Source organism: Octodon degus, unplaced genomic scaffold, assembly GCF_000260255.1.
Source record: "Octodon degus isolate 3935 unplaced genomic scaffold, OctDeg1.0 scaffold00071, whole genome shotgun sequence".
Lineage (NCBI taxonomy): Eukaryota > Metazoa > Chordata > Mammalia > Rodentia > Octodontidae > Octodon > Octodon degus.
Genome location: NW_004524647.1, coordinates 2723827 through 2749484, shown reverse-complemented (window position 1 = coordinate 2749484; position 25658 = coordinate 2723827). Strand labels below are relative to the sequence as shown.

The 25658-nt window shown below is 40.0% G+C and overlaps 1 protein-coding gene across 1 annotated transcript in view; it reads left to right on the top strand.

The window, feature by feature from the left end:
- Window positions 1–25658, top strand: part of Itga9 (integrin subunit alpha 9) — a 392948-nt gene that overhangs the window by 279807 nt on the left and 87483 nt on the right. Inside the window, exons 21-23 of the mRNA XM_004635243.2 lie at window positions 748–837; window positions 2979–3087; window positions 11032–11139. Of these exons, the coding sequence (XP_004635300.1) occupies window positions 748–837; window positions 2979–3087; window positions 11032–11139 (307 nt within the window). The remainder of the gene's footprint in view (window positions 1–747; window positions 838–2978; window positions 3088–11031; window positions 11140–25658) is intronic.

The window sequence follows — 25658 nt, the reverse complement described above, 5'->3', positions numbered from 1 at the left end:
CTATGGCACAAGTGTCTGGGAGATTTATTATGGCAGGTTGGGTGTGGCCTCTATTCTGTGCTTGGCTGACCATGGAGGGTGGGTGAAGCTTCCAAGTAGCAAATACCTGCTGAGACCTCTCAAGCCCCTTCCTGGCTACAGTACCCTAACCTCACTGGCCCACCGTCCATGGAAGAAGCACATACAGAAGCAGCAGCTACAGTGGGCACTTCATCTATAACCCCTCGCACACCCATGCCAGGCTTGCCACCCTTCCAAGGCTCCCTTTGGCCAGAGCACATTCACTTACAAGACAAGGAGGGAATTCATGTCTGCTCTTTCTCTCTGGTGCAGAAGCTCTCGAGTCAGTGGACAAAGTCCCAGCTCCCATGGCCTCAGCTGGGAAGCCTGAGATGTAGGCTGTGCATTGTCTTCCAATGAGACTGTGCCCCAGCAGCCTCCAGTTCTAGTCTCCCAGATGACATGTCTTTGCTGGCTTTTTTGCCTTCCCAGCTTTCCTCTCCACTCCCTGGGCTCACCTCCTAGATAACCTACTTGCCCCCACATCCTTGTGAGTGAAACCCAGATAAGACAGTTGAATACTTTCTGTGCCTCTGCATAAGCAACTCTGTTCCCAGAAATGGAGCCAAGAACAGAGCAGGTAAGGCTGGCCTTGGAGAATGTAGAGACACACTGTAGTAAGGGAGAGCAAGCCTGCTTCTGGCCAGCTCATGTGGGCCCGTCACCTCATTTTCTCTTTCTGCACAGCGGCAATGTGGAGCGTTCTGAAGCCCTGCTTGACAACACTCTCGTCCTGACAGTGCCTCTGGTGCATGAAGTGGACACGGCCATCACCGGGTGAGTAGCCTAGCCTAGGCCTGGGTGGCTGGAGGGCTCAGGGGTGCCCTCCAAGTGAGTGCTTTGCTGTTTTGTGTTTGTGCATGTCGCCAGTCAGGAGCAGTGGCCCTGCTGCTCCTTTCCTCCCAGTCTTGGAAAGCAGGATGATGCCTCAGCTGTTCCCCCCTCTTCCCTGGTTTCTATCCTAGCTATCCACTTGCCAGTTGGTGACACCAGAAGTTTGATGACAAAACATAATTTCTTGAACATTCTATACACCTTCATATGCATCTGTACCCCATCGTAGTGCCATAATGGTGGCTGGAGTGTGGTTCTTGGGATTCAAATCTCAGCCAGCGGTTATTGCCAGATGTGTTTCAAGCTTTGGTTCACAGGAGGGCTACTCTTCTGATTAGCTTCACAGTTGGCACTGGCTTTGTGTTTTTCTGTTACTTCCTTCTGCGGAGCCACAGATGGTTCTGCCTGGTATCTGTGATGACCTAGAGTGGTTAGGGAACTATCAGGACGGCCACCTTGTCTGTACATGTGAAGACCACCACCACACAGTACTGCTGGTGTTGTTGGAAAGCAGGCCTGCAGGCTGTAGTCTACAGAGAACCCCACAGCCCAGGTCATTTGCAGCCAAAGCCTGGGCTAGAAAAATGAGTTCCTACTCCCAGCTACAGAAAACAGAGAACATAGTCGGAAAAAAAAAATTTTTGCACAATCAATTTAGATCAAATGAAGAACCATAGGAGCTTTGACCTAAACGTAAGCTGAGGACTGGGGAGATAGCTCAGCAGGCATAAGCACCTGCCTGGCGTAGCACAAGTTCCTCAGTTTGATCCCGGTACTGCCCCCTCCAACAAAAAAAAGCAAGCTGAACTTTCTAGAGGTTCACAGTTTCTCATTTTTCAAGTGCTTCTGGGTTGCTTCTTTGGCTGGAAAAAGGAATGTTGCTACATTTCAGAGGAGCCATGCCTATAATAGTTCCTGTCCTGCTGAGAGCCAGGGGAATGAGTGACCTGGCTTTTCTGTGCCTGAGCTCTTGGCATTGTCATCATGTTTTCTAGACATGAGGCATTGGAACAGACTTAGCAATTAGCATGTATTTGCCTTTGTTCACAGCTCTATTTTTTACCATATAGTTTATTTGTCCTGTCTTAAGAATAGTGAGACTATACCCAGAACCAAGCCCTATCCTTGGGGAAAGAGACGACACCTCCCACCCACATGTGATCGTGTTGTTAGGCCTTAGGAGACCTCACTGTGAGGTGCTAACAGGCCCTGGTGAAGCCATCAGGTAAACAAATGTGTCAACCTCTGATCTTTCCGGGAACTCAAAACACGGTGAGTTTAGACAACTAGTTCTTGACATTTGGCAATGCAGGGAACTCACTGTGTTGCCAAAACAATGTGCTTAAATTGAAAATACTTAGGTTGCTGTCTACCGGGACTTGTACCAAAATTCTCAGCCTGGTTGTGCTTAGGTAAGTAGGCAGCTTTGAGTATCTAGGATTCATTATTTGGGGTGTCAGTAGAAGCTTTATTTCTTTTCAGGGGTTTGTTCCTAGTAGTCACATTGAAAGTATTGTTACAAACTGAGCTTGAATTCTTTAGCCTCTGCCTGAGATCTGAGAGAAAATGCTGTCACTGAATTGACTTGACTTTGTGATACCTAGTTTTTGGTAATTATGATAGACTGACAAGTTTAAATTAGATTTTTGAAATGAATAGATGTCAGGGTAAGGCTTGAGCTCCAGATACATAGTTCATTTATATTTATTTTATTTAGTTGTTTATTTTGTTGCAGAACCGGGGATTGAACTCAGGCCCCTGTGCTTGCCAGGCAAGCGCTTATTCTACTGAGCCATCTCCCTGGCCCTAAAACTTTTCATTTTAGAAATTTAATCCCAATATCTAGATACCTAAAGTATATGTATCTTAGTGATATGCTCTAGGGCTAGAAGACATAATAAAACTATCTGTTTAGAAAATAGATTGGATAATCCCTTCAAAAGAAAGAGAAAGAATAGTCCCAGAAGGTAAACATTTGGTGGGAGACACTGCAGTAAATACAGACGTTTGTGTTCTCAGGATAGCAGTGACTGTGAGTGCTTGACTCTGGTTTGGGGTGACAATATTCCTGCCTTCCTTTTCAGAATCATGTCTCCAACTTCATTTGTGTATGGTGAGTCTGTGGACACGTCCAACTTCATTCAGCTGGATGACCTGGAGTGTCATTTTCAACCCCTCAACGTAACCATTCAGGTATCCATACCTAGAAACCACCTCTATCACAGAGAAGGCCCCTGGAATGTTTCTCCTAAAAGCACAGTTAAAGGACGAGCTTGTTTCAGGAGAAACCGTCCCTGGTCTGATTTGCTGGGGCATGTGTGCGTGTGTGTGCACACGCATGTGTGTGTGCATACACACATGCGTGTTCTCTGTAGCTACATATGCAGACTTTCCACAACTTGAAAGGAGCAGTACACCAAGATGATCATCAGCTTTACTACCAACAATTCCATGTGGCTGAGCCAAGGCCAGTGTCCCAGCCTACATGGTCCTTTAGGAACCCTTTTTGATCTGCATCATTCTCTGCCTTAGAGGCAGGGGAGCTTCAGAGGATCACTTGCATCCCATTCCCCTGCGGTTTCCATGCCAACTTAGCCAGGAGCCCACGTCTCCCCAAGGGAAGCAGCCTTTGGGAAGTGCAGCTTTGCAAGGCAAAGCAATGTGTGCTGGTGTAAACCTTCACAGGAAGAAGCATACCGCTCCCTCTGTGACCTGGGGCTGGCTCATGCCAGTCTCCTAAGATCACCCCCAGCAGGTCCACCAGTGTGGACTGTGGACACCATAAAGAACACTGTCCCTTCTTTTGACTATGGGTTGTGAACTTTCTGAAAATGCCTAACAGGTAAGTGTTATAGGCTTAGTGGGCCAGGTGGTGTGTGAGGCAACAATTTCACCATGCTACAGTAGTACCAAGGTAAGAGTGGACATTACATAAATAAAACCTTAGCTATGGACACTGAAATATAAGTTTCACATAATTTTTACGTATCATAAAATATTATTACTCTTCTGATTGTTTTCCCAACTATTTAATGATATAAAATAGCCATTCTGAGCTCACAGACTGTACAACAGGAGACACTGGGCCACATTTAGTCATAGTTTATTGACCTCTGCTTTTAAAATGTGAACTCTCTGGCCAACTGTTCATCATGTGCCTTAGTGAATGTAAAACTAGAGGGACCTTGGCACTATCCAGCCCATGTCCCCCTCAACAAATGAGCAGGGACATACAGGCCCAAGTGAGAAAGAACATGCAGAATAAAAAGCCCTAGAGCTGGATGAAGTGCAGCTGGAGCCACACTATTCGGGCACTGCCTAGACCCACGTGGACCGGCTCCTGGCCAGGAGCTGTGGATGAAGTAAGGTAGACTGGTCCATTTTACCCACAGGGCCCTGGAGTCTACATCTCTTGCTTCCAGAGCTCTTGCTCTGTCTTCTATTCTTTCCTATGGAGAAAATGTTCTTCCACTCTGATATTACTACTCTGGCCAGAGAATGAGTATATTCTTTCCCCGTGGATTCTCCTAAATGGACTTAGAGAATAGCAAATAATGATGGGGTGAGAGTTTAGAGAATGAAGCAGTAAAGCATTGTGGGCTCTTGCAAACAATGGTCTTCCTCTCTCCAGCACTCTCACAGTCAGAACACTCCAGAACCATGATGGATAACATATGCTCCCAGCTCACAGAGGATGTGCATCCTGACCAGCTAAGCCCCATCTGTCATACCCTGCCCTTGATTTACAAGCAGGGAAGGGAAAAATAGGGTTAGGCCTTATTTTGGAGACTATAGGGTGATGGCTGTGAATCACACCTCTGTGTTTCTGAATTGCTTCTCAGAGTTAGTTTATGTTTTTCCTTTGTGTTTTGCAAGTGGATAGGAAACAGATAAAGACCAGATGGTTTTATTTAATTTTAGGCATTTATACTCTTTTAAAGTTTTTGAGATACCTTTCAACAAAATATGTGGTCAAGAAAATTATTTAGAGGGGCCAGGGAGATGGCTCAGTGGAATAAGTACTTCTCTCACAAGTGTAAGGGTCTGAGTTCAATCCTTGGTTCCGAAAAAAGAAAATTATTTAGAAATGACATAGACATAATGAAGAGGGTACAGGTATTGAAAGGAGACAAGTAGAAGAATAGTAATTACACAAATGCTACTAAATATTGTGGCCTACTGAAAAGGGAATGGAAGGGAGAAGGAGAAAAAAGAAAGTTAAGAGCATGCAGTTTACTCTTCCAGTTGTTTCTTTGAAGGTATTTTTACAATCAGCTTAAAATTTAGTGCTCAGGCAAATAGTTTTCTTCACATCTGCCCTGAAATATGATGCAGGCTGATAAATTGACCCTGAAGAGTGAATGATTGGTATGTCCCTTAGATAAACTGCTTCATGAGCCATTGCCTGAAAAAGTGCATAGCTTTCAATCTAAGACTAAGACAGTCAGCTGGGTCTGAGAGATTGACAGTGGGTGCTGCTGTTTAGGAGGAGATAACTGTGTGATATCAGTGCCCATTATTTCCATGAGACTTCTCTGACCACATGTTTTCTGGTATACTTGTCATTAGTGGAAAGATCGTTGACCATGTAGGTGTCAGAGTGACCAGAAAGTAGAGGAATAGGGAAGGATGTGGACAGGCATATGGAGAGTCTCTTCTAAGTTTCCATGTTCCAGCAGCATTCCTGAAGAAAAACATAAGACTTGGCTTATGAACGGATTTTTCTGTGTCTTTTAAAATTTGTTATTCACAACCTACATACATAATTGTTAGAGGATTTCATTGCAAATACAAATGGGACAAAGGAAGAAATGGCTATTCTTGGCATTGCTGTGTACATTTCACTGTTTTTTAAAACAAATGTACAGCATTTGTTGACCATTTGTAGACTTTGGATGTGGGTTTTTTGTGTTTTTTGTTTTGTTTTGTTTTGTTTTGTTTTTTTGTTTTTGCATCAGGAATCAAAGATTTCCCCACCTGAAAAAGAGTAAGGGAAACTACTACAGAGGTCATACATGAACATTTGCAGAAAATCAAGTGTCTATATATTGTTTAAAATCTAAGATAACACAAGTTCTTCTAAGCCCTGGGCTCTGATGAGTGCAGTCAGTTAAATGGGATCCTCTTCCCCTTTGCTCATGCCCACTCGTGCTTCGATTGGGACTTCCCAGACATGTGAAGAAGGTTCTTTCCATTTCTGCGCTCTCGTATTTCACATCTAATTAGCTATTTCACTTGTGGTTGGATATTCCTTTTCTCCTGCCTTGGGGTGCTTGTTTTTGGGTAATTATGTCCTTTTTGAACCAAGATTTGACTCAAAGCAAAGAAAACTATTGTAAAAGAATAAAGACTGTTTCTGAGAGAAGAGTTGGCTGGAACTTGATCCTTTGACATTTTTTCATATGGGAAGGTCTGGTTAGATTTCCAGCACCACCAACCCCTTTTTTGTCCCTGCCTTTTTGACCTCAATGTCAGGGATGCTTTGAGTCTTTGAGTCTCTACCTCTTAAACTAAAAATCAGCATTTCATTTCATCCTGTTTCCCATTTATCTATTCACCTTTTTTAATTGACAAATTTAAAAAATAAAAATAAATTGACAAATTAAAATTATACATATTTTACTAATCTTTTAAAAGATGTTTTTCAGTCTGCATTGTGAAGTTTACCCATTTGAAGTAGTAAACAGCTCAATAGTTTTTAATGTTTAACGGTTTTACTTTCATCATCATCATCTAATTTTTTATTATCTAATGAGAATACAAAGTGATAAAAAATTAATACAGAAGGGGCAGGCAAAATAGCTCAGCAGCCTAAGCACCAGCTTAGGCAAGCTCAGGGACCATGGTTCAATCCTTGATGCTACATGCTGTGCCCCACCCCCAGGCGGGCTGAGCAGGCCAGAGTCCAGGTATGGAGGTGCAAGCCTGTAATCCCAGCACGGGGGAGGCTGAAAGCAGGAGGATCACCATACATCTGAGCTGTATAGTGAGACCCTGTAACAACCAAATACATTTTAAAAAGTAATACGGAACTTCATCAAATAAATCAGTAGGAATTTGACAGTGGTTGGTGTATTGCAAAATGTTGTCTTCAAATTAGTTGTTCAGATTACCAGACATAAGCTTGTAAAATTGGTAAAAATAAATCAAAATAAAAAATAAAGTTATAAGAAATTAAAGAGGACAAATCCAATTTTGGTGGCCTGCATAGCACACCTGGGGTTCTCTGGGCCTGCATGGCATGCAATACGGGGGATCAAACCTGAGTCTCTGTGCTTGCCAGGCAGGTCTGGGACCACTGAGATATCTCCCTAGCCCCAAGCAATTATAATCTAATGAAATGAAATGTATTTCTTAAATAGTAAATTCTGAATATCAAGGTACTCCTTGATCCATGGGCTACAGAATGGATATTGTATTAGCAGGCATGAAAAAATAATTAATCTCATTATATATCTCCATCAGAGCTCATAACTGACCACATGCATCCTCAATGAGCAGTAAAACTTTTTTTTTTTTTTTTTTTTGCCTAAGCAGTGGGTCTCAACTCAACAATGGGCTTAAAATACTCATTTAACCATGTTGTAAACAGATGTGCTTTCATCCAGGCTGTGTTGTCCCATTTATAGAGCACAGGAGAAGTATGTTTAGTATAATTCTTAAGAGCCATAGGATTTACAAAATGGTACATGAGCCTCAGCTTTACCTTAGTAACAACCATGTTAACCCTTAGCGAGAGAATCAGTGTGGCCTAGCTTGGAAGCTAAGCACTGACTTTTCCTCTCTAGCTATGAAAATCCTAATGCCAGCTTCTTAAAAAAAAAAAAAAAAAAAGCTTTATTTACCTTAAAAATATGCTGTTCATTGTTGTTACCTTCATCAGTGATAGCCAGAGCTTCTGAATAGCTTCTACCTCCATATATGCTGTGTTGCTTTACACTTTTATGTTATAGCAATTGCTTAAACTTCATGAACCAAACCCTGCTAGCCTAAAACTTCTCTCCTGCAGCTTCTTTACCTCTCCCCACCTTTATAGAATTAAGGAGAATTAGAGCCTTACTCTGAATTTAGCTTTGGCTTAGAACAGTGTGCTGGTTTGATTTTCTTTATCCCGACTACTAAAATTTTCTCCAGATTAGTAACAAGACTGTTTCACTTTCTTGTCATTCATGTGTTCACTGGAGGAGCATTTTCAGGTCCTTCAAGAAATTTTCCTTCATATTCACAGCATGACTAACCAGTGTAAGAGACCTAGCTTTTGGGCTGTCTCGGCTTTGTATGTAGCTTAATCATTTCCAGCTTTTAATAGAAAGTGAAAAATATGCAGCTCTTGCGTTTCACTTGAACACTTAGAAAGCATTCATTTCTCACCTTTTCCATTTTCTGGAGGCTGCGTGAACCTTCGGCTTATGGGTCCCTTCCATCTGCAAAGCCAGCATGGGTGGGGCTCATCTTACAGGGTTGTATCTCTGATTCTGCACCTTCTGCTCCCTCTTCCCTACGTAAGGGCCCTTGTGATTATGTAGCCATCTGGATAATCCAAGATAGTCTTTTGTCTGAAAGTCATCTGGTTAACAATGGTTTTGATTATTTTTTACTCATTGCTGGGACAAAATATCCAACACCCAAAGTTAGAAAAGGTTTATTTAGCTCACAGTTTGTAGAGATCCTAGTCTATACTTGGCTGGTTCTAAGGTAGAGTCGCATATGGCAGAGGGCAACAGTTTATGGCAGCAGAAAACAGCAATGAGCAAAGTAGGGAGCCAGCAGATGTGGTTTTTAGCAAACCTCTCTTTTTTTGTGTGCTGATTACAAAGCCTAGAGCTCCTTGGAGAAAGTGAGGCATTTTATCTTTCTTTAATTTTCTTTTATATCCTTTAAGTGCTGAGACACTCTAGGGAGGGCCCTCCACACCCTAGAGAAGGGGCCTCCATGCCCTAGGGAGGGACCTCTATGCCCTAGGGTGTAAAATTGCTGAGCTAATTTGGTTAAGCTTTTAACTTCTCAAGTTGTACAATGTATCAACCACTACAGCAACTTTAATTCTCTGTCCGCAGCCTTACTCTTCCATGTACCAACTTTTATAGGTTCCACAGATTAGAAATAGACATCTTTGAGATCCTGTTTTTCTGCCTCTTTTCCTTAATCCTGATCTCAAGCAACCATTAATCTACTTTCTGTCTTTATAGATCTACATATCTTTATCTTTCTCTTTCACATTCTGTGTCTTGCTTGGGTTTCGTATCCAGCCTTGGCTGTTTCCTTATTCTTTATGTTCTCTTTATGGCCAGCATTTTTCCCTCATTTCTTGGGATATGACTGACTTCTAAATGCAGAAAACAAAATGGATAGTAGAGAGAAGAAGAGAGGTAAAGTTTTATAAGAGCAAATTCTGGAACAGGAAAGAGGTACACAGACGTAATTAAAAAATATTAATAATACTTGATGAAAAATACCTGTTCCTTATTATGCCTAAGATGTTTGAAATGCAGTGAGATAGTGAGGTTAAGCTTGATAGCCTAAATAGTTTGATAATAACAATAAGCTTGTCTTCTGGATGGTTAACAACCTAAGTTTGCAGACCAAAATTAGAGAAAAAGGAGGGCTACAAGGAAAGCCAACATTTTGGTCCTAACCTTCTAAGGTCAATTAAGACTCAGGACATATGAGAACTTGTACTGTAACGTCATGTACCTCGGTAGTGTCCCAAATTTTCTGATCAAGAAGATTATGGGGCCAAAGAGGAAAGTGATCGATGCCGTAGAGTGTGCCTAAGGAGAGTCACATGGGGAGAAGACACTCTCTCAGGCTTTCACAGAGAGCACATTGGCCAAGCAATGGCCGTGACTCATCCACATGGCTGACACTGACAAAGGTTCTACAATCTGAGGTACAGGATCTCAGAATAAATCCTGAGGGCATTTCACTGACCTTGTCAGACCAAAAAGCTACAACTCTTGTTGCATAGGTCCTGCTTTACCTTGGTCTTAACCATCCAGTAGAAAAGTATGAAGACGAAATATAGGAAGTAAAGCCATGTTGTTATGTTGAGCTATGGGGGACTCAGGTCAATAATTTCTGACATTGCCAGTTAAACAGAAGACCCAATGCTATTATGGGCTACTGGACTCTTTTAGAATATTTTGCTGAGTTTATATACCTATAGTATTCAATAACGAAACTTAGAAAAATGGGGTATACCGATGAATGTCCATTTTGTATCTGTGTATTCAAAGTGGTTAGGATAGATATATATAGCTGCATTCTCTTAATGAATAGAATGATTTGTTCTAATGGTGTTTGTAAATAGGATCTCAAGTCCGCATCTTGTACAGCAATTAACCACTAAGAAGAATATATGCAGTGTATTATTTGTTGAAACTGTACTTCCGATTTGATTTGAAACTCTCATTGCTATCTGTTTATCAATAAAATTTTGAAAAAATATTAATAAGTAGGTACAATGCCTAGAAGTTGAAAAGGCTGGATCATTAGGTTAAAACATCCCTTTCTGTTCACTACAGATTAATTGGTTTTGAGGTAACTCATTTGATCTTTTAAGGTCTCTATTACTTCAAAGTATAAAAGGAAGGAGGTTGGACCATGGTAATGGTTCTGAGGAGGTGGGTCATAGGTCAACAGCAACAGTGACAGCAGCTGCTGCTGCTCCTCCTTAGAAATGCAGTGCTTCAATCCCATCAAAAACTTGCTTCAGAAACTGGGCATGACCTCCCTAACCCCAGCCCTGCCCCCCTCAGTACCAATCTGTATAGATGATTCTGATCTCATACTAAAGTTTGAATCCCACTGAACTAGATTATTCTGAATTTTCACCTACTATAGTCTGTAAGTAAAATTCTAGTCATTTAAAAATAAATGTCTTAATAGGAGAATGAGACGAAAATGCTAAAATGGAATATGTAATATGTAGGTGTAAGATTTTTAGATACCCATTGGAAGAATTTCTATTCTGTCAGAGTTTCCCTCATTTAATGTCACATCACCTGAAGTCATGACCTAGATCCAAACCCTAGGATATCTGTGCATAAGTCAAAGAGTCCGAGGGTACATATTACACGGCATGAGATAAAAGTCTTGTATTTCCACTGAAGCTTGCTCTGTGTTTTGTACCTGTAGGTCTATAACACTGGCCCGAGCACCCTTCCTGGATCATCCGTCAGTGTGTCATTCCCCAACCGACTGTCACCTGGTGGTGCAGAGATGTTTCAGGTCCAGGAGATGGTGGTGAGTCTTGCCATAAGAAAACCTCCGTGCAATTGAGGAAGAGTTGATTTTGAATCCAACTCCTGGGAACTTCTGGCCTAGCTCTGGGAATACCCAGTCATGCTATAGTCCTGTTGTATCTGAGTGCCTTCCTCTGAGAAGATCCACAAAATTCATGAACTTTCTCAAAGGGACATTGACACCTAAGGGTAAAGGATTAGTGTGTAAAGACATAATAGTGGGTTGAAATTCAAGTTTATATGTGCAATATATAGCCCTGCCTGACCCTGTCAATGATTGATGACTTTATCACTTGATTTTGAGGTAAGTCATTTGGTCTTTTTGAGTTATCTTGGTCTTTCTGAGGTAACTAATTTAGTCTTCATTCTACACCGTACCTCTAAGATGTTATCCATATTCATGGCTTTAAGTGCAGTCTGTTCTGATGACACCACCTGTTTCTATTCATTTCACATCCTTCCTATGAATTCCAGACTTTAGTAGCCACCAGCCCTTAAGACATTTCTACCTAGATGCCTAATATGTCAATTGTTTATAGAACTGAATTCCTAATGGTACCCTTCTGTCTTAGCCCATTTTTTTGTTGTTAACACAGTGCCACAGACTGGTTATGTAATGAAGAATTTTTGCTCATGGTTCAGGAAGTCCAAAGGTTATGGACTTCATCTAGTAATAGACAAAGTCCTAAGGCATCATGGGGCACTGTATGGTTAAAAAAATAAAGGGGTGTGTGTGTGTGTGTGTGTGTGTGTGTGTCTGTCTGTCTGTCTGTCTCCATACATGTGTCCATTCATCAGTTCTTTGGTCTCTTTTCCTCCTGTAAATCCACATATTCCATCCTAGGAGTAGTCAACACTGATGACCTATCTAACCCTAACCACCTTCGAGAGGCCCATCTGTAGACATCACTGTGATATTAAGCTTCAACCCTCTTATCACCTTATAATGGAGATTGAATTTCAGCAAGATGGTTCCTCCTGCTGAGCCCCTGGGGAGACTGGAGGCATTGAGCTCAGGAGAGTCACGGAATGGAGACAATTTTGGACCATGTGGAAAGGATCAGGAAAACACTGCACCTTATGTGGCCTGGGGAGGGATAGAGAGCATGTAAAGAGACAGTCTCTCAGGTCAGGAATATAGCTCAGTACCACAGTGCCTGCCTGGCAAGCACAAGGTCCTGAGTTTAATTCTTGGTTTAAAAAGAAAAATTTCTCCATAGGTAGCTTGAATCTCAGAAAGCATGGCCATGGGATGTGACCGATCTGAGTGCAGAGTCAAAGAGGACATTGCTAAAAGAGTGGAGACTTAGCATTCTGCCCTGAAGTTATGGTTTTCTGACATCACTGTCCTCTTAGATCGTGTGGATTAGGAACCAGAACCATGTGAATGTTGGATGTAGAAATGGTCACCCTGGCTGATTGCCTGCTCAGTCAGTTATGTCCTTCATAGTCTTCCATTCATGTTCTATTGTGTGCCCTTGCCTGTGAGCTGTTGAGCTCTCAGGGAAGTCCACAGTATTGTGAATCAACAGTATGCCATGGCTTGAACTTGGCATGAGGTTAGCAAACCACATATAACTGTCCTTTCTCTCTTTCCCTCTTCCTCCTCCCTCTCTCCCTCCCCTCTCATACTTTCTGTGTTTATTGGTACTAGAGGTTGAATTCAGAGCCTAGCACTCTATTACCAGACTACATCCTCTGCCCTTCTCCTTAAATATAGTGGTTTTCCTGAACATGTGAAGAACTCATGGTCTATTACTCTAGTTGAGTGGACCCTCAGACTCCCAAGTGATGTGAGCTGGCTGCATTCTGTTCTCTGTGTGCTCAGAAACAAACCCTGTGGATTTTCAAAACTATACTTAGAATTTTTGTAGTCTTTCATAGAATTCTTGAGGGTGGCAAGCCAGGTAAATTGATCAGCCCATAGAATTCTCATCTTAGGGCCAAGAACACTTACAGAAAAATGTAAGCAAGTAGTGAAACACCGTTCTCATGGGCAATCATCACCAGAGACCAGAGTGCTGATGAGACGGGAGACAAATAGCAAATGCACAGTGTGCTGCAGGGATGACGCAAGAGTCCTAGATGCTTGTTTCTGAGGCCTGAAGCTCACACATCCTTCACCTTCATGCCCATGGTTTTTGAGAGCAAGTGCATCCTGCAGTTCAGGCAAGTTCCCAGCCCTAGTCCCTCCTCTACTCAGCAGAGCCTAAAAGTGGCCCCTGGGTTACTCCTGAAGCACATGAAATTCTCCTCTTTTTAATTCTAGGAATTTGAATGGAACAAGGCTTTCATCTGTGGATTTGGGTGGCTTAGTGCTAGTCATTCTCCTTTGGAGAAACCAGGACTCCCTGAGTTTCTAGTGGCCTTCCTTTCTCACCACCACTCGGTGTCAGCACCTGCCAAAATGCTGAGCAACCAAGTACCTACAGGATATGTCAAGCCAATTGCAACCCAGAGCTAGATGACAGGCTAGGAGCATCTACCTGACATTCCTGTTCATATCCCAGAGGCCTCTCAGAGTGTTTTTGCCGTTTTAGTTGTGCCCTCCATATTCATACCACTGGTGATCATCATCCATAGAGAATGCTAGAGATGAGATAGATTTGCTGGCTCTGCATGTCCTGAGCTATCCCTCCTTCAGCCTAGAGGTTGGTATAGTTTTCTTTCAGTTCAGAGTTCATTCAGAAGCCTGTGGGGCTGTTGTCTGGGTGTCTTGGAAGGAGTGACGTTTTTCTGGGTTTTACAGGGTCTGTGCTTATGAGAAGCCCAAAAGGGCAAGACCACTCTCAACTTCAGTTCATGATCTTCTTTCCTCGTGCTAAATATTCCCAAATCCCTCTGCTATGCCTGTGTTTTATTTAGAATCAGAATCATCATGGTGGCCCAAGGAAAGACCAAAATCTCCACTGTTTTCTTTCCTCTGGTATTGTGTGGAGCCTGGTGGGGGCACTATAACTCCTCATAGCACAGACACATGAGGATAAGCCATTGCAGCCCCAGTGCCTATTACGAAGCTAGTTGGGAGTGATGATGAAAATTATTAATTTAGAGAGAAGAGAAGAATGACAGATAATATTTCTAATATATCTAAAATAATACCTTTAGTGCCATACCATCCCCACCTCGGGGGGCGCACTGAGACTGAGATTGAGACTGGGTGTGGTGGCGCAAACCTGTAATCCCATTGCTTGGGAGGCTGAAAACATGAGAATCCCTACAAGTCCTATCTGTGTAGTGAGACCCTTTATACCCTCTACTAAATACATTAAAAAAGTAAAATAATACCTTTAGCAATGGGTTAGAAACTTGAGGAATTTTCCGATATTGTAATGCAAAAGGAGAAAAAGCTAATTAAATATATCCTTTTTTTCTTTTGTATAATAATCTGGAATGAAAATACAAGATAACTTCAATATATGGGTTAGAAAGCTGGAGATAATAGACATGGAGGCAAGCCATAAATCTACCTGTTTTGGTAAAGAATTAATCTGCCAGATAACTCAGGGATTTGATTTAAAATCTATAAGTGTGTAAAAGACTTTAAGTATACAATAATAAAATAAAAACATTGTAGATGTCTAAACCACTAAAGAATTTAAAGCAGAAAAAGTATTTAATCCTGAAAAGGAAAGCACTTGTGAAGGGAAAAATATGTATATGTACAAATAAAACAGCAGAAATAAATCCAAGCATATTAATAATCAAAATAATTGTGACTAACTGAGCTTAATGGAATGTACCTAAAGATACCTATAGTCCCAGCTACTCAGGAGGCTAAAGGAGAAGGATCTCTTGTGTGTAGAAGTTTGAGTGAACCTGGGCAATATTGCAAGACCCCATTTCAGTGGCACTAACAGTAGCGGGATTAAATTCCCTAGTGGAAGAAAATCTCAGGTTGGAATTTTTTAATCCAAACATAAGATACTGTTTGAGACATACCTTTAAAATTGAGTCAGATGTGTAGAGTGTGTCTAAGGAGAGTCACCTGGAGAGAAAATATTCTCTCAGGCTTTCACAAAGAATAAATTGGTCAAGCAATGGCCATGACTCATCCACATGGCTGACACTGACAAAGTATCTGCAAAGTACAGTACAGGGTTACAGGATAAATCCTGAGAGTACTTGACTGACCTTATCAGACACTAAAGTTACATTTCTTGTTATATAGATCTTGCTTTATCTTGATCTTAACCATCCAGCAGAAAAGTATAAAAAATGAGGTATATAAAGTAAAGCCATATTAATATGCTGAGCTGTGAAAGGCTCAAGTCAACAACTTCTGTGGATAACCCACTACTATTGTGGACTGCTGGACTGTGTTGGATCGTTTTGCTAAATTCATGCACCTATAGTATTTAGATGCCAATGGAATACCCATCTCTGACAGGACTAGACAAAAAAAAAAGGATACAAAGGAAGGACCATTTTGTATCTATAGATGTGAAATAGTTAGGATAGATATACAGCTACTTTCACTTAATTCAATGAGAAGAAAGATTTGTACTAATAGTGTTTGGACAGGATATCTTGTCTGCATCTTGTACTGTGGATGACCACTAAGAAGATAACAATGTACAGTGTATTAATTATTGAAACTGTCCTATTAATCAGTTTTGAAACTGTTTCATTGCTATTTGTTTCTTAATAAAATAAAAATTTTTAAAAAATGAGTCAGATGGGGCTGGGGAGATGGCTCAGTAGAATAAGTGCTTCCCTGGCAAGTGCAAGGGTCTGAGTTCAATCCCCAGTTCCACAAAAAAAAAAAAAAAAAAAAGAGTCAGATGTAAGACATCCAAAAAAATATAAGGATATAAGTGTATCAATATTAACAGTAAACAACATAAAATTGAAGGCAAAAATTAAATAGGCCACAAAAGTGTTTCAGAATGGCTAAAGGTATAAGTAATCCACTGAGAATTTATGACATAAATGAAAATTTTATAATCACAAACTTAGTTATGAGATATATAGAGTAAAACCTGGGGAGCCAGCTCAGTGGCATAAGCACCTGACTGGCATGCTCAGAGTCCTGAGTTCAATCCACAATACCACAAAAATAAAATAAAAATAAAGAAAAATAAAAGACATAGAAAGTAATATCAGATAGAAATGCAAAGAAAAATGGACATATTGTCCTCAAAAATCATCACACAAGTAAGAATAAAATAGTGGCCATTTGAATAATGCAATGAGAAATGTAACTTCTTAGTTATGTATAAAGAAACCAGTTCATGGGCTGGTGAGATAGCTTAGCGGACTAAGCGCCTGTTTTGGCAAGCGCAGGGACCAGACATAGATCCCCATCCCATGTGCCATACTGGCTTTGCCCCTGGGGTGCACTGAGCCGGCGAATGGGTCCGGATGTGGTGACACACACCTGTAATCCAAGTGTTGGAGAGGCTGAAAACAGGAGGATCACTATGAGTCCAAGCTGCATAGTGAGACCTTGTACCAAATGCATAAATGAAAAAAAAAATAATAATAAAAACAATAACCAGGACAGGATGAGTCACAGTGCCTGCGTTTCATTATGCTTCCCTCCTTACCAGCTATGGTAACCCTGAAGAAGTTACTAAAACTCTCCAAGCTTATTTTCCTCATGTATAAAATGGGCTAGTAGTAAGTAGCACAGTAGCAGTCTTCCATTGTGAAGACTGAAGCAGCTAATGCTTTATGGTGCAATTAGCAAAATTTGTAGCCCCCAAAAAAGGAATTTGCACATCCTTTCAAACATGTAAACATTCACAATTTACCCATAGTACACCACAAGCACAAATTTCAATAGAACTATAGTGTCAAAGTAACACAGGCCACCTGCTCTGACACTCATAAAAGGTGACAATCTCATGAAAGGTGAGACAACAACAAATATCCACTTGAGAATATTTAAACATTATTTTAACTTTTTAGGTAAAGAAAAATCACAGTTGAAGGGACAAACAAATAAATGAAAGACCAGAAAAGTTGTTCTTCTTCTTTTTTTTTTTTTTTTTTTGTGGAACCAGGGATTGAACTCAGGCCATTGTGCTTGCCAAGCATGCACTTATTTACTGAGCCATCTCTCTGGCCCCAAGTTATTCGTTTCAAAACAAATGGGATATAGACAAAACCTACACTGAGGTTGATGCTTACATGTAGCTACACTGATGCTTACATGTAGCAAAGAGAAAAGACAAAGTAAAAGTTCTAAATTGACAACATAAAAGGCGAAAGGGGGACAATAAACTCTGGGAGAGTGAAATAAGGGCGTGATTAAAGACAAAGCAAAAATCATGGAACAGAAAAAGAAAAGGATTTCACATCAGTAAAGCCAAAAGTTTCACTTTCTAATCCAATAAAAGACAAATCTATAGGAAACTTGACCAAAAAATAGAGTGTTGATGCCAGAAAGCAGCACTAGAAATGATGAAAGAACCATATTCATATGAAGATGCTTAAGATATTTTTCTTACAAATGCAAAAGCCTAGTAGGATATGAACAATGTATTTTTTATTTTTAATCTAAATCAGTTACCTTAAAAGGAAATATATATGAGTAGGCAAAGTTCTGTCCTATCAAAAAGCACCAAACGCAGGTAGCTACAAAGCCAGGCTTTTATGAATGAGTGATTTCCATTGTTGAAGCTGTTCGAGAGAGAGAGGTGTATAACTAGTTCTAGGAGATCAGCATAATCCTGACACTAGAGCTGGAAATGTAAAGTGGGCACATTCACAGAAATCAAGGAAGCTAAGCCAAGCTCACTTTGAAAACGGATACCAAAATAAATAAATGCCTGCATGCTGATTCCTATTAAAAGAATGGCATGGTTTGGGTAAAGTAGGATGCAGTCCTTTAGTGCTGATTTCATTCTCTATACAGAAATTGATTAATAAATTCATTCCATTAATAGTAAAAGAAGGATTATGGATTAAGCCAAATAGACAGCAACTTCTTGTCTCCAATAAATTGAAGACACTGATCTTGCAGCAGTCTCAAAATGCAAAAGCCAGCTACACCTGGAAGACATCTTTTAGAAGTAGTCATTTCGTAAGAATTCTAAATAGTAGCAATAAAGCTACTTGCCATAAGCAGTTTACAAGCATCATCCCAGGAATTAAAGTTAAATATGATAGAAAATGAGAAGACTTGTAACATGCAGCCCGAGACTTCCACCTCACAGTCAGGTGGAACAATTCAAAAGCAAGCCACCAGGACTCTAAAGTGTTAATAACCAGATGAATGAGGCTCCATAAAAAAAATCAAATAAAAATAAGTTCTCAGATAACTACAGTGATGGTGACTACAATGAAAGACATTATTGGCCACTCCACAGCAGACAGACTTTTATAAAATAGAGGAGCTTAGGAAAATGCTGGAAAACATGAACACCCAACATAGGAAAGAAATAGAATCCCTGAAGCATTCAAACAGATATACTGTATGTCTTGTTTATTTTACTCTTATTCCTGGGACAAATACCTGACACCCAAAATGAAGTAAAGATTTATTTAACCACAGTTTCAGTTCATACTCCGCTGGCTCCAAGGCAGAGTGGCATAGGGCAGAGAGCAGCCATTCATGATGGTGGCAAAGAGCAAGAGAGCAAAGAGAGGGGTAGCAGCAACAATGGCTGCAGAGAGCTAGCTTGTCTCTCTTAAGTTGCATTCGGGATATCCACTCCAGGCTGGGTGTAGTACTCACACCCATAATCCCAGTAGTACTCACACCTATAATCCCAGTGGATCATGATGTAATCATGGAGAAGTCTGCCCCATGACTGCATGAGGCTTTGGGGGGACAACTAGACACAAACCATAACACTGGAGATTAAAAATTCCATTGAAAGTATATCCAACAGAATGAGCCAATGTCAGGGCAGAATATCAGATATAGAAGACAGAACTGTGGAGCAGGCCCCACACTACCTGGTGGAGCGGGCCCTATCCAGTGGGACATTGTTCCTTGAGAGGCCCCACAGAACCAACACTTGGAGACTAAGACCTGACCTGAACTGGGAGAGTCTTGACCAATCAGAAGCAGCAATGACAACATGAGACACTTTCCTGAGTGGCCCACCCCACAGGCTAGTGAGTGAACCAGGGTGGTGGTGCCTTATAGCCAGTCACATGGAGTAGCAGCTGGAGGGCAGGATCACAGTTTTGTCTTATGGTACTCTGGGGCCAGAATTCTAGCAGCAGAAGGGCCCTGGGGTTGCTTTAGTGCCAACTCCCAGGAGTAGAAGGAGGGATGAGCTCTTTAGTCACAGTAGACAGCCAGCAATAGGACAATAGACTGGGGGGAACCTGGCTGAAAAGTAGGAACTGGAACCCTGACTCCAACCCATCAAAAGCAGAAAGCCAGCCCTTACCATAGCTACAAAAGATGAGAAATGACCCTCTAGCTTGTAGCCAGAGAAGGGTAGTGTCTTCCCATCCTTGGTCCAAAGGTACAAGCAGGTAAGAGCTTTGGGTACTGACAGGACTAGGGTACCCCTGTCCCCTGCCCTGTGACCTGCAGTGCAAGCAGGCAAGCAGCCTTGGGCTGGACAAAGGCATTACCACTTGCCCAGCAACCAAAGGCACATGGCCCTGCCTAGTTGCAGACAAGGGTACTTCATTTGTCCTCCCATCAACTCCTATAAGAGGAGTAAGCAGTGTGGCCAAGATCATTCCCACACTGAGAAACCCTGTTTCAGGCTTAGCAGAATTATTCAGCACAGACTCTGGCTTTGATGAAGGTAGTAACACTGAACTGGGGACAGTAGAATAATTTTTTTTCTAATTTTTACTTGGAGGGTTATATAAGTTTTGACTTTTATTGTTTGGTTGGTTTTCTCTGTCCTGCCTCTCTTTTCCCACTGGTCTCTCAATATTCTCTGAGATTTACAGGTGAATAAGAACTGCCTCCAGTCTTTCTGTTTTGCCTTGAAATTCTTTTGCTTTCTTCCCCATTATTTCTCCTGTCTTCTTCCCCAGCTTGTGAAAATTTGGGTGATCATCATTAGTCCTTCAGCCTTGTTTTTACTATATTTCTCTTCAACTATCACTCTGTCTTTTTCCCTTAAATCCTCCTTCTATACAGGATAAAAACCACCCTACCAAAGGGAAACCCAGTGTATATGAATTCCTGGTCTATGTTGGAGGTTGTAATGTATAGATTTTGTTCCTATGTTTAGAGAGCTCAAATTATCACTCGCAACAAATTATCAGTTTCTAGGCTAGGCTTGATGATATTGTTATTTCTAATTGCAACACTTTGGCTAAGATGCCATACTTGTTGAAATCAGTTGTTCACCCTTGTGTGACAACACTGTGATAATCTCAGGTCACAGTTATTCCCATAGCTCAGTACCAAAGGATTAAGTGCTGATAGTAACACATCATCCCCAATAAGATGGGAAGATAGAGTCCAGGGACAGACACGAAGACTGATAGCTACACATAGAAGAACCTTGAAGTAGACATTTCCCAGGGAATCTTCAATACCAGTGATAAAGCTATCTAACATAGGAAAAATACAAACAGCACAAAACACATTAAATAAAAATGTAGAAAATGGCAAGGCACAGTAGCAAATTGCAATCCCAGACTTCCAGCCCATGAAGGACAAATCATGGAGAAACAAGATAAAGGAAAACAGAAGCTATCCACCTGAATTCAATGGAATAACAATACAAAAAAATAAAAATACATATACATGAGGTTCTACAGAATATCAAAATAGAAATAATCTCACAGGTAAAAGAGATGATGACCATAACAAAGGACTTGCTTAGCAAATCTAAAGTACACATATATAAAAAATGGAAACCATGAATGTCCAGCATAATAAGAAAATAGAAACCATTAAAAGCATTGAAATAAATTTCTAGGAAATTAAAAATTCCATTAAAAGTGTGCAAAACTGGGGGCTGGCAAGATAGATCAGTGGTCTAAAGTACCTACGTAAGCAAGCTTAGGCAGGCATTGGAGACCCTGGTTTGATCCCCAGCACCATATGCCACGGCAGCCCTGCCCTCAGGGTGGGCCCTGAGGGCAAGTCAGCCCCCCAAAAAAAGTTTGCAAAACTGTATTGAAAAAAGTAAAAATAAAAATGTCAGACCTAGAAGATATTATCATGCTCAGCAATCACAAAAAGAAAGATCTCCTACAAATAGGGACTATTTTTTTTAAAAATCCAACAACTGCAAGACAATGTAAAGAACAACAACATAAGACTGACTGGAGTCAATGAAAATTCAGGAATCAGCACAAATGACATAAACGAACTGTTCAGAGAAGTAATAGCAGAAAACTTCCCAAGCAAGAAAAAAGAACTTGACCTCTAATTAGCCATGATTAAAAAAAAAAAAATCTACACCAAGGCATATAATATTAAGTCAAGATTCCAGAAATTCAACTCAACAACAAGATAGTGAAAGCTGTCAGAGAAAAGAAACAAATACCTAGAAAGGAAAGCCCATGAGAATTGCAACACACTTTTCAACACAATTCTCCAGTGAAAGAGAGCTTGGATTTAGGTATTTTAAGCTCTAACCTATGGTTGAATGCCTCTCATCTTGGTCTTCTAAATGTATACCTTTCCTAATGTCTTATCAATTATTATACTATCTTTAAAGCAATACAAAACTAAGATTTCTTGAAATTAAGCACCAATATTCAATTATTTTCCCAATTTTGCATATCTGTTAATCTGAGCAACAGATTTGAAGATAAAAATAGATAATATAACAGCCATTATTAATTAACTATTTCTGTTTTGAAAATCTAACATATGCATTGTTGTATGTTACCCTATTTCTGTCTTTTTTTTCTATTTGTTTTTGCTTCTGTTTTTAGTCTTCAAAAGAAAATTAAGGGGGCCTGCCCCTTAGCTCAGTTCTTTAAGTGCTGCTTCAACAAATCAGTCAGGCTCAGGTTGCTGTGGTTCGATCCCCACAACTCAAGCCAGCCAAACCTGCCCTGAAGAAAAAAAAAGAGAAGAAAAGAAAAAAAGAAAACCTCCAAGCCAAATTGATGTACCATAAAAAATTATCTTTCCAAATTTCTGGAGAAATAAAATACTCACATGACAAACGGCTTATGAAATTCATGCCCAGCAACCAGCACTCCAAAATGTTCTGAAGGATGTTGTAGGAAGAGATAACAAGGACTACAACTTCATGAATCCTGACAGAATGAATCCACTAGGCAAGACAAGCAAGTAAATGGGGGAGGGGAAACAACAGGAAAATAAAGTGACAAGTATAAATTAATACAATTACTTACAGCCATCAATGTTAATGGTCTTAGTTCACCAATCAAAAGAAAAGGACTAGTAGAATGCATCAAGAGTGATGCTACATACAAAAAACTTTAGTTCAAGAAGAAATTTATAGACAGAAGGTCAAAGCATGAAAAACAATACTCCATGTTATAAAAACTGAGAAAAAAGTAGGGACAACTATTCTATTTGAAGACAAAGTAGATTTCAAGCTAAGACTGATTAAGAGAGACAAAGAAGATTGCTACATTCTTGTAAAGGGAACAATCCAAGAGGAAGAGATAAAGATCATATATGCACAAAATAGCAGTGCACACAAGTATATAAAATATTAATGAACATGAAAAATCAAACACTAATACAATTGTGATAGGGAACCTGAATATCCTACTATCATAGTTTGACTAGACATAAAATTGACTAGACAGAAATATCAAAACTGAACCAAACTTTTGTACAAATGAAATTAGTGGGTACCCACATAGTATTCCACCTTCCAACATCAGAATACACATTCCTCTTACTGCACATGTTACATTCTCCAAAAGACACCACATACTAGCTCATAGAACATTTTTAAGCAAAAGCAAAGGAATTTAAGTTATCCCATGCTTATTTTCAGACCATAGTGAAAGAAAATGAAAATCAATGGAAAAGAAACCACAGGAACTTCATAAACACACAGAAATTAAATAACATCCAGCTAAGCAACTAATGGGTCAGAGATGAAATTAAGAAATTAGATAGTATTTACAATTAAATGGTAATGCCAATACAATATACTAGAATTTATAGGATACAGTGAAAACACCATTACCAGGAAAATTTATAGTGGTGAATTCCTGAATCAGAAAAACAGAGTGAGCTCAAATAAACAACCTAACATTGCACCTCAAATTTCTAAAAAAAGAAAAGCAAGTATAGCCCAAAGCTCATATAAGAGAGGAAATTGTAAGGTCAGAACAGAATTTTATGCAATGGAGACTAAGAAAATAATACAAAGCATTAATGAACTAAAGAATTGATTCTTTGACAGATTAAACTGACAAACCTTTAGCCAACATTATCAAGAAGAAAAGACCCAAATCCGTGCAATTAGGAATAAAAAGAGTGAAATCACCACAGATAATGCAGAAATTCAGAATATCATCAGTACCTACTAAAACCTTTAATAAGTATAGAAAGAACAGAAGACATGGACAGATTTCTAGATATATATGAGTTACCTAGATTGAATCAAGAAGATATAAAAATTCTACATATACCAATATCAGTCAATAAAATTGAAAATGTAATTAAAAACCTACCAACAAAGTAAAGCACAGGTCTTAATGGATTCACAGCTGAGTTCTACAAGAAATAAAGAGAAGACCTAAAGCCTCTGCTTTTCAAACTCTTTAATTAAATGGAAAAGGAAACAATACTTTCGAACTCATTCCTGGAAGGAAGAATTACCCTGATACAAAAAGGAGAGAAGAACCACACCCCGCAAAAAAACAACCTACAGGCGTATTTCCCTAGTGAACACAGGAAAAAAAAATCTTCAATGAGATACAGTTGAACAGAATGCAGCAGATATTCAAGATTATACACCATGACCAAATAGGATTCAGCCCAGAAATGCAAGGATAGTTCAACATATGCAAATTAATAAATTTAATATACCATATTAATAGCATCAAAGACAATCATTTAATCATTTCAATAGGTGCAGAAAAAGCATTTGACAAAGTTCAACACCCATTCATGATTTTAAAAACCTACCAAAAAAATGAAATAGATGGTCTTTCTTTCAATCTAATAAAAGCCATCTATGACAAATCAACAGCCAACACCATACTAACTGGACAAAAGCTAAATGTTTTCACTCTAAAATCAGGAACAAGACACCACTGCTAGTTAATGTAATTCTAACTGCTCTGTAGTGCCAGCGCAGCTAGACAAGAGAAGAAATAAAAGGAATAAGGATAAGAAAGCAAAGTTAATTTATCATTATTTTCAGGTGACATTCCACTACACAGAAGACTCCAAAATTGCACCAAAGACTTCTGCATTTAATAACCAAATTCAATAGTATATCTGGGTTCAAAATCAACACTCAAAAATCAGTAACATTCCTGTATACAAATAACAAATTCACTGAGAGACACATGAAGGAAACATTTTCCCAATAGCATCTGAAAAAATGAGATACCTAGGAATCAACCTAATGAAGGAAGTAGAAGTTCTTTACATTGAAAACTACAGTACTGGGCTGGCCAGATAGCTCAGTGGACTAAAGTGCCTCCACAGATGCAGGGACCAAGGTTCTATCCCTGGCGTGCCATGCCAGTCCTGCCCCTGGGGTACACTGAGACCATGACTGAGACAGGGTGTGATGGAGCATACCTGTAATCCCAGTGCTTGGGAGGCTGAAAACAGGGAGATCACTACAAGTCTGATCTGTGTAGTGAGACCCCATACTAAAATTTTAAAAATAAATAAAAGAACAAAGAAAACTACGGTACTTTGAAAAAGGAGATTGAAAAGGATATCAGAAAATAAAAAGATCCCTTGCTCTTAGGAAGGACCAACGTAGTGAAAACGGCTATACTCCCCAAATTTCTATACAGATTCAGTGTAATCCCAATCAAAATATCAATAGCATACCTCATAGAATTAGAAAAAAATCCTAAAATTTATTTGGAACCAGAGGAGATCTAAAATATTAAAACCAATTCTAGGCAACAAAGGCAAGGCTGAAAATACCACAATGCCTAACTTAAAATTGTACTCCAAAGCTACTGTGATAAAAACAGCATGGTACTGGGGGGGGGGGACCAGACCTGAGGATCAATGGAACAGATTAGAAGATGCAGAAACAACTCCAAACATACCCAGATATGTTGTCTGCAAGAAGGGTGCCAAACACCTTCACTGAAAGAAAAATAACCTCTTTAATACATGGAAATGGAAAACTAGCTTTCTACATGCCAAAGACTAAAACTAGACCATGTTTCTCAATATGCACTAAATTAAAATAAAAATGGGTCAAAGATATAAATATTAAAACAGAAACTAAATCTGCTGGAAGAAATATTGAAAGGACTGTCCAAATAGCTCAGTGGATTAAAGCACCTGCAAGCAGGCACAGGGGCTGGGGTCTCAATCTCTTTGCCTGCTGTGCCAGCCCCACTCCCGGGGCTCACTAAGATGACAATTGAGACTGGGCATGTTGGCGCGTGTCTGTAATCCCAGCTCTTGGGAGTCTGTAAACAGGTGGGTCACTATGAGTC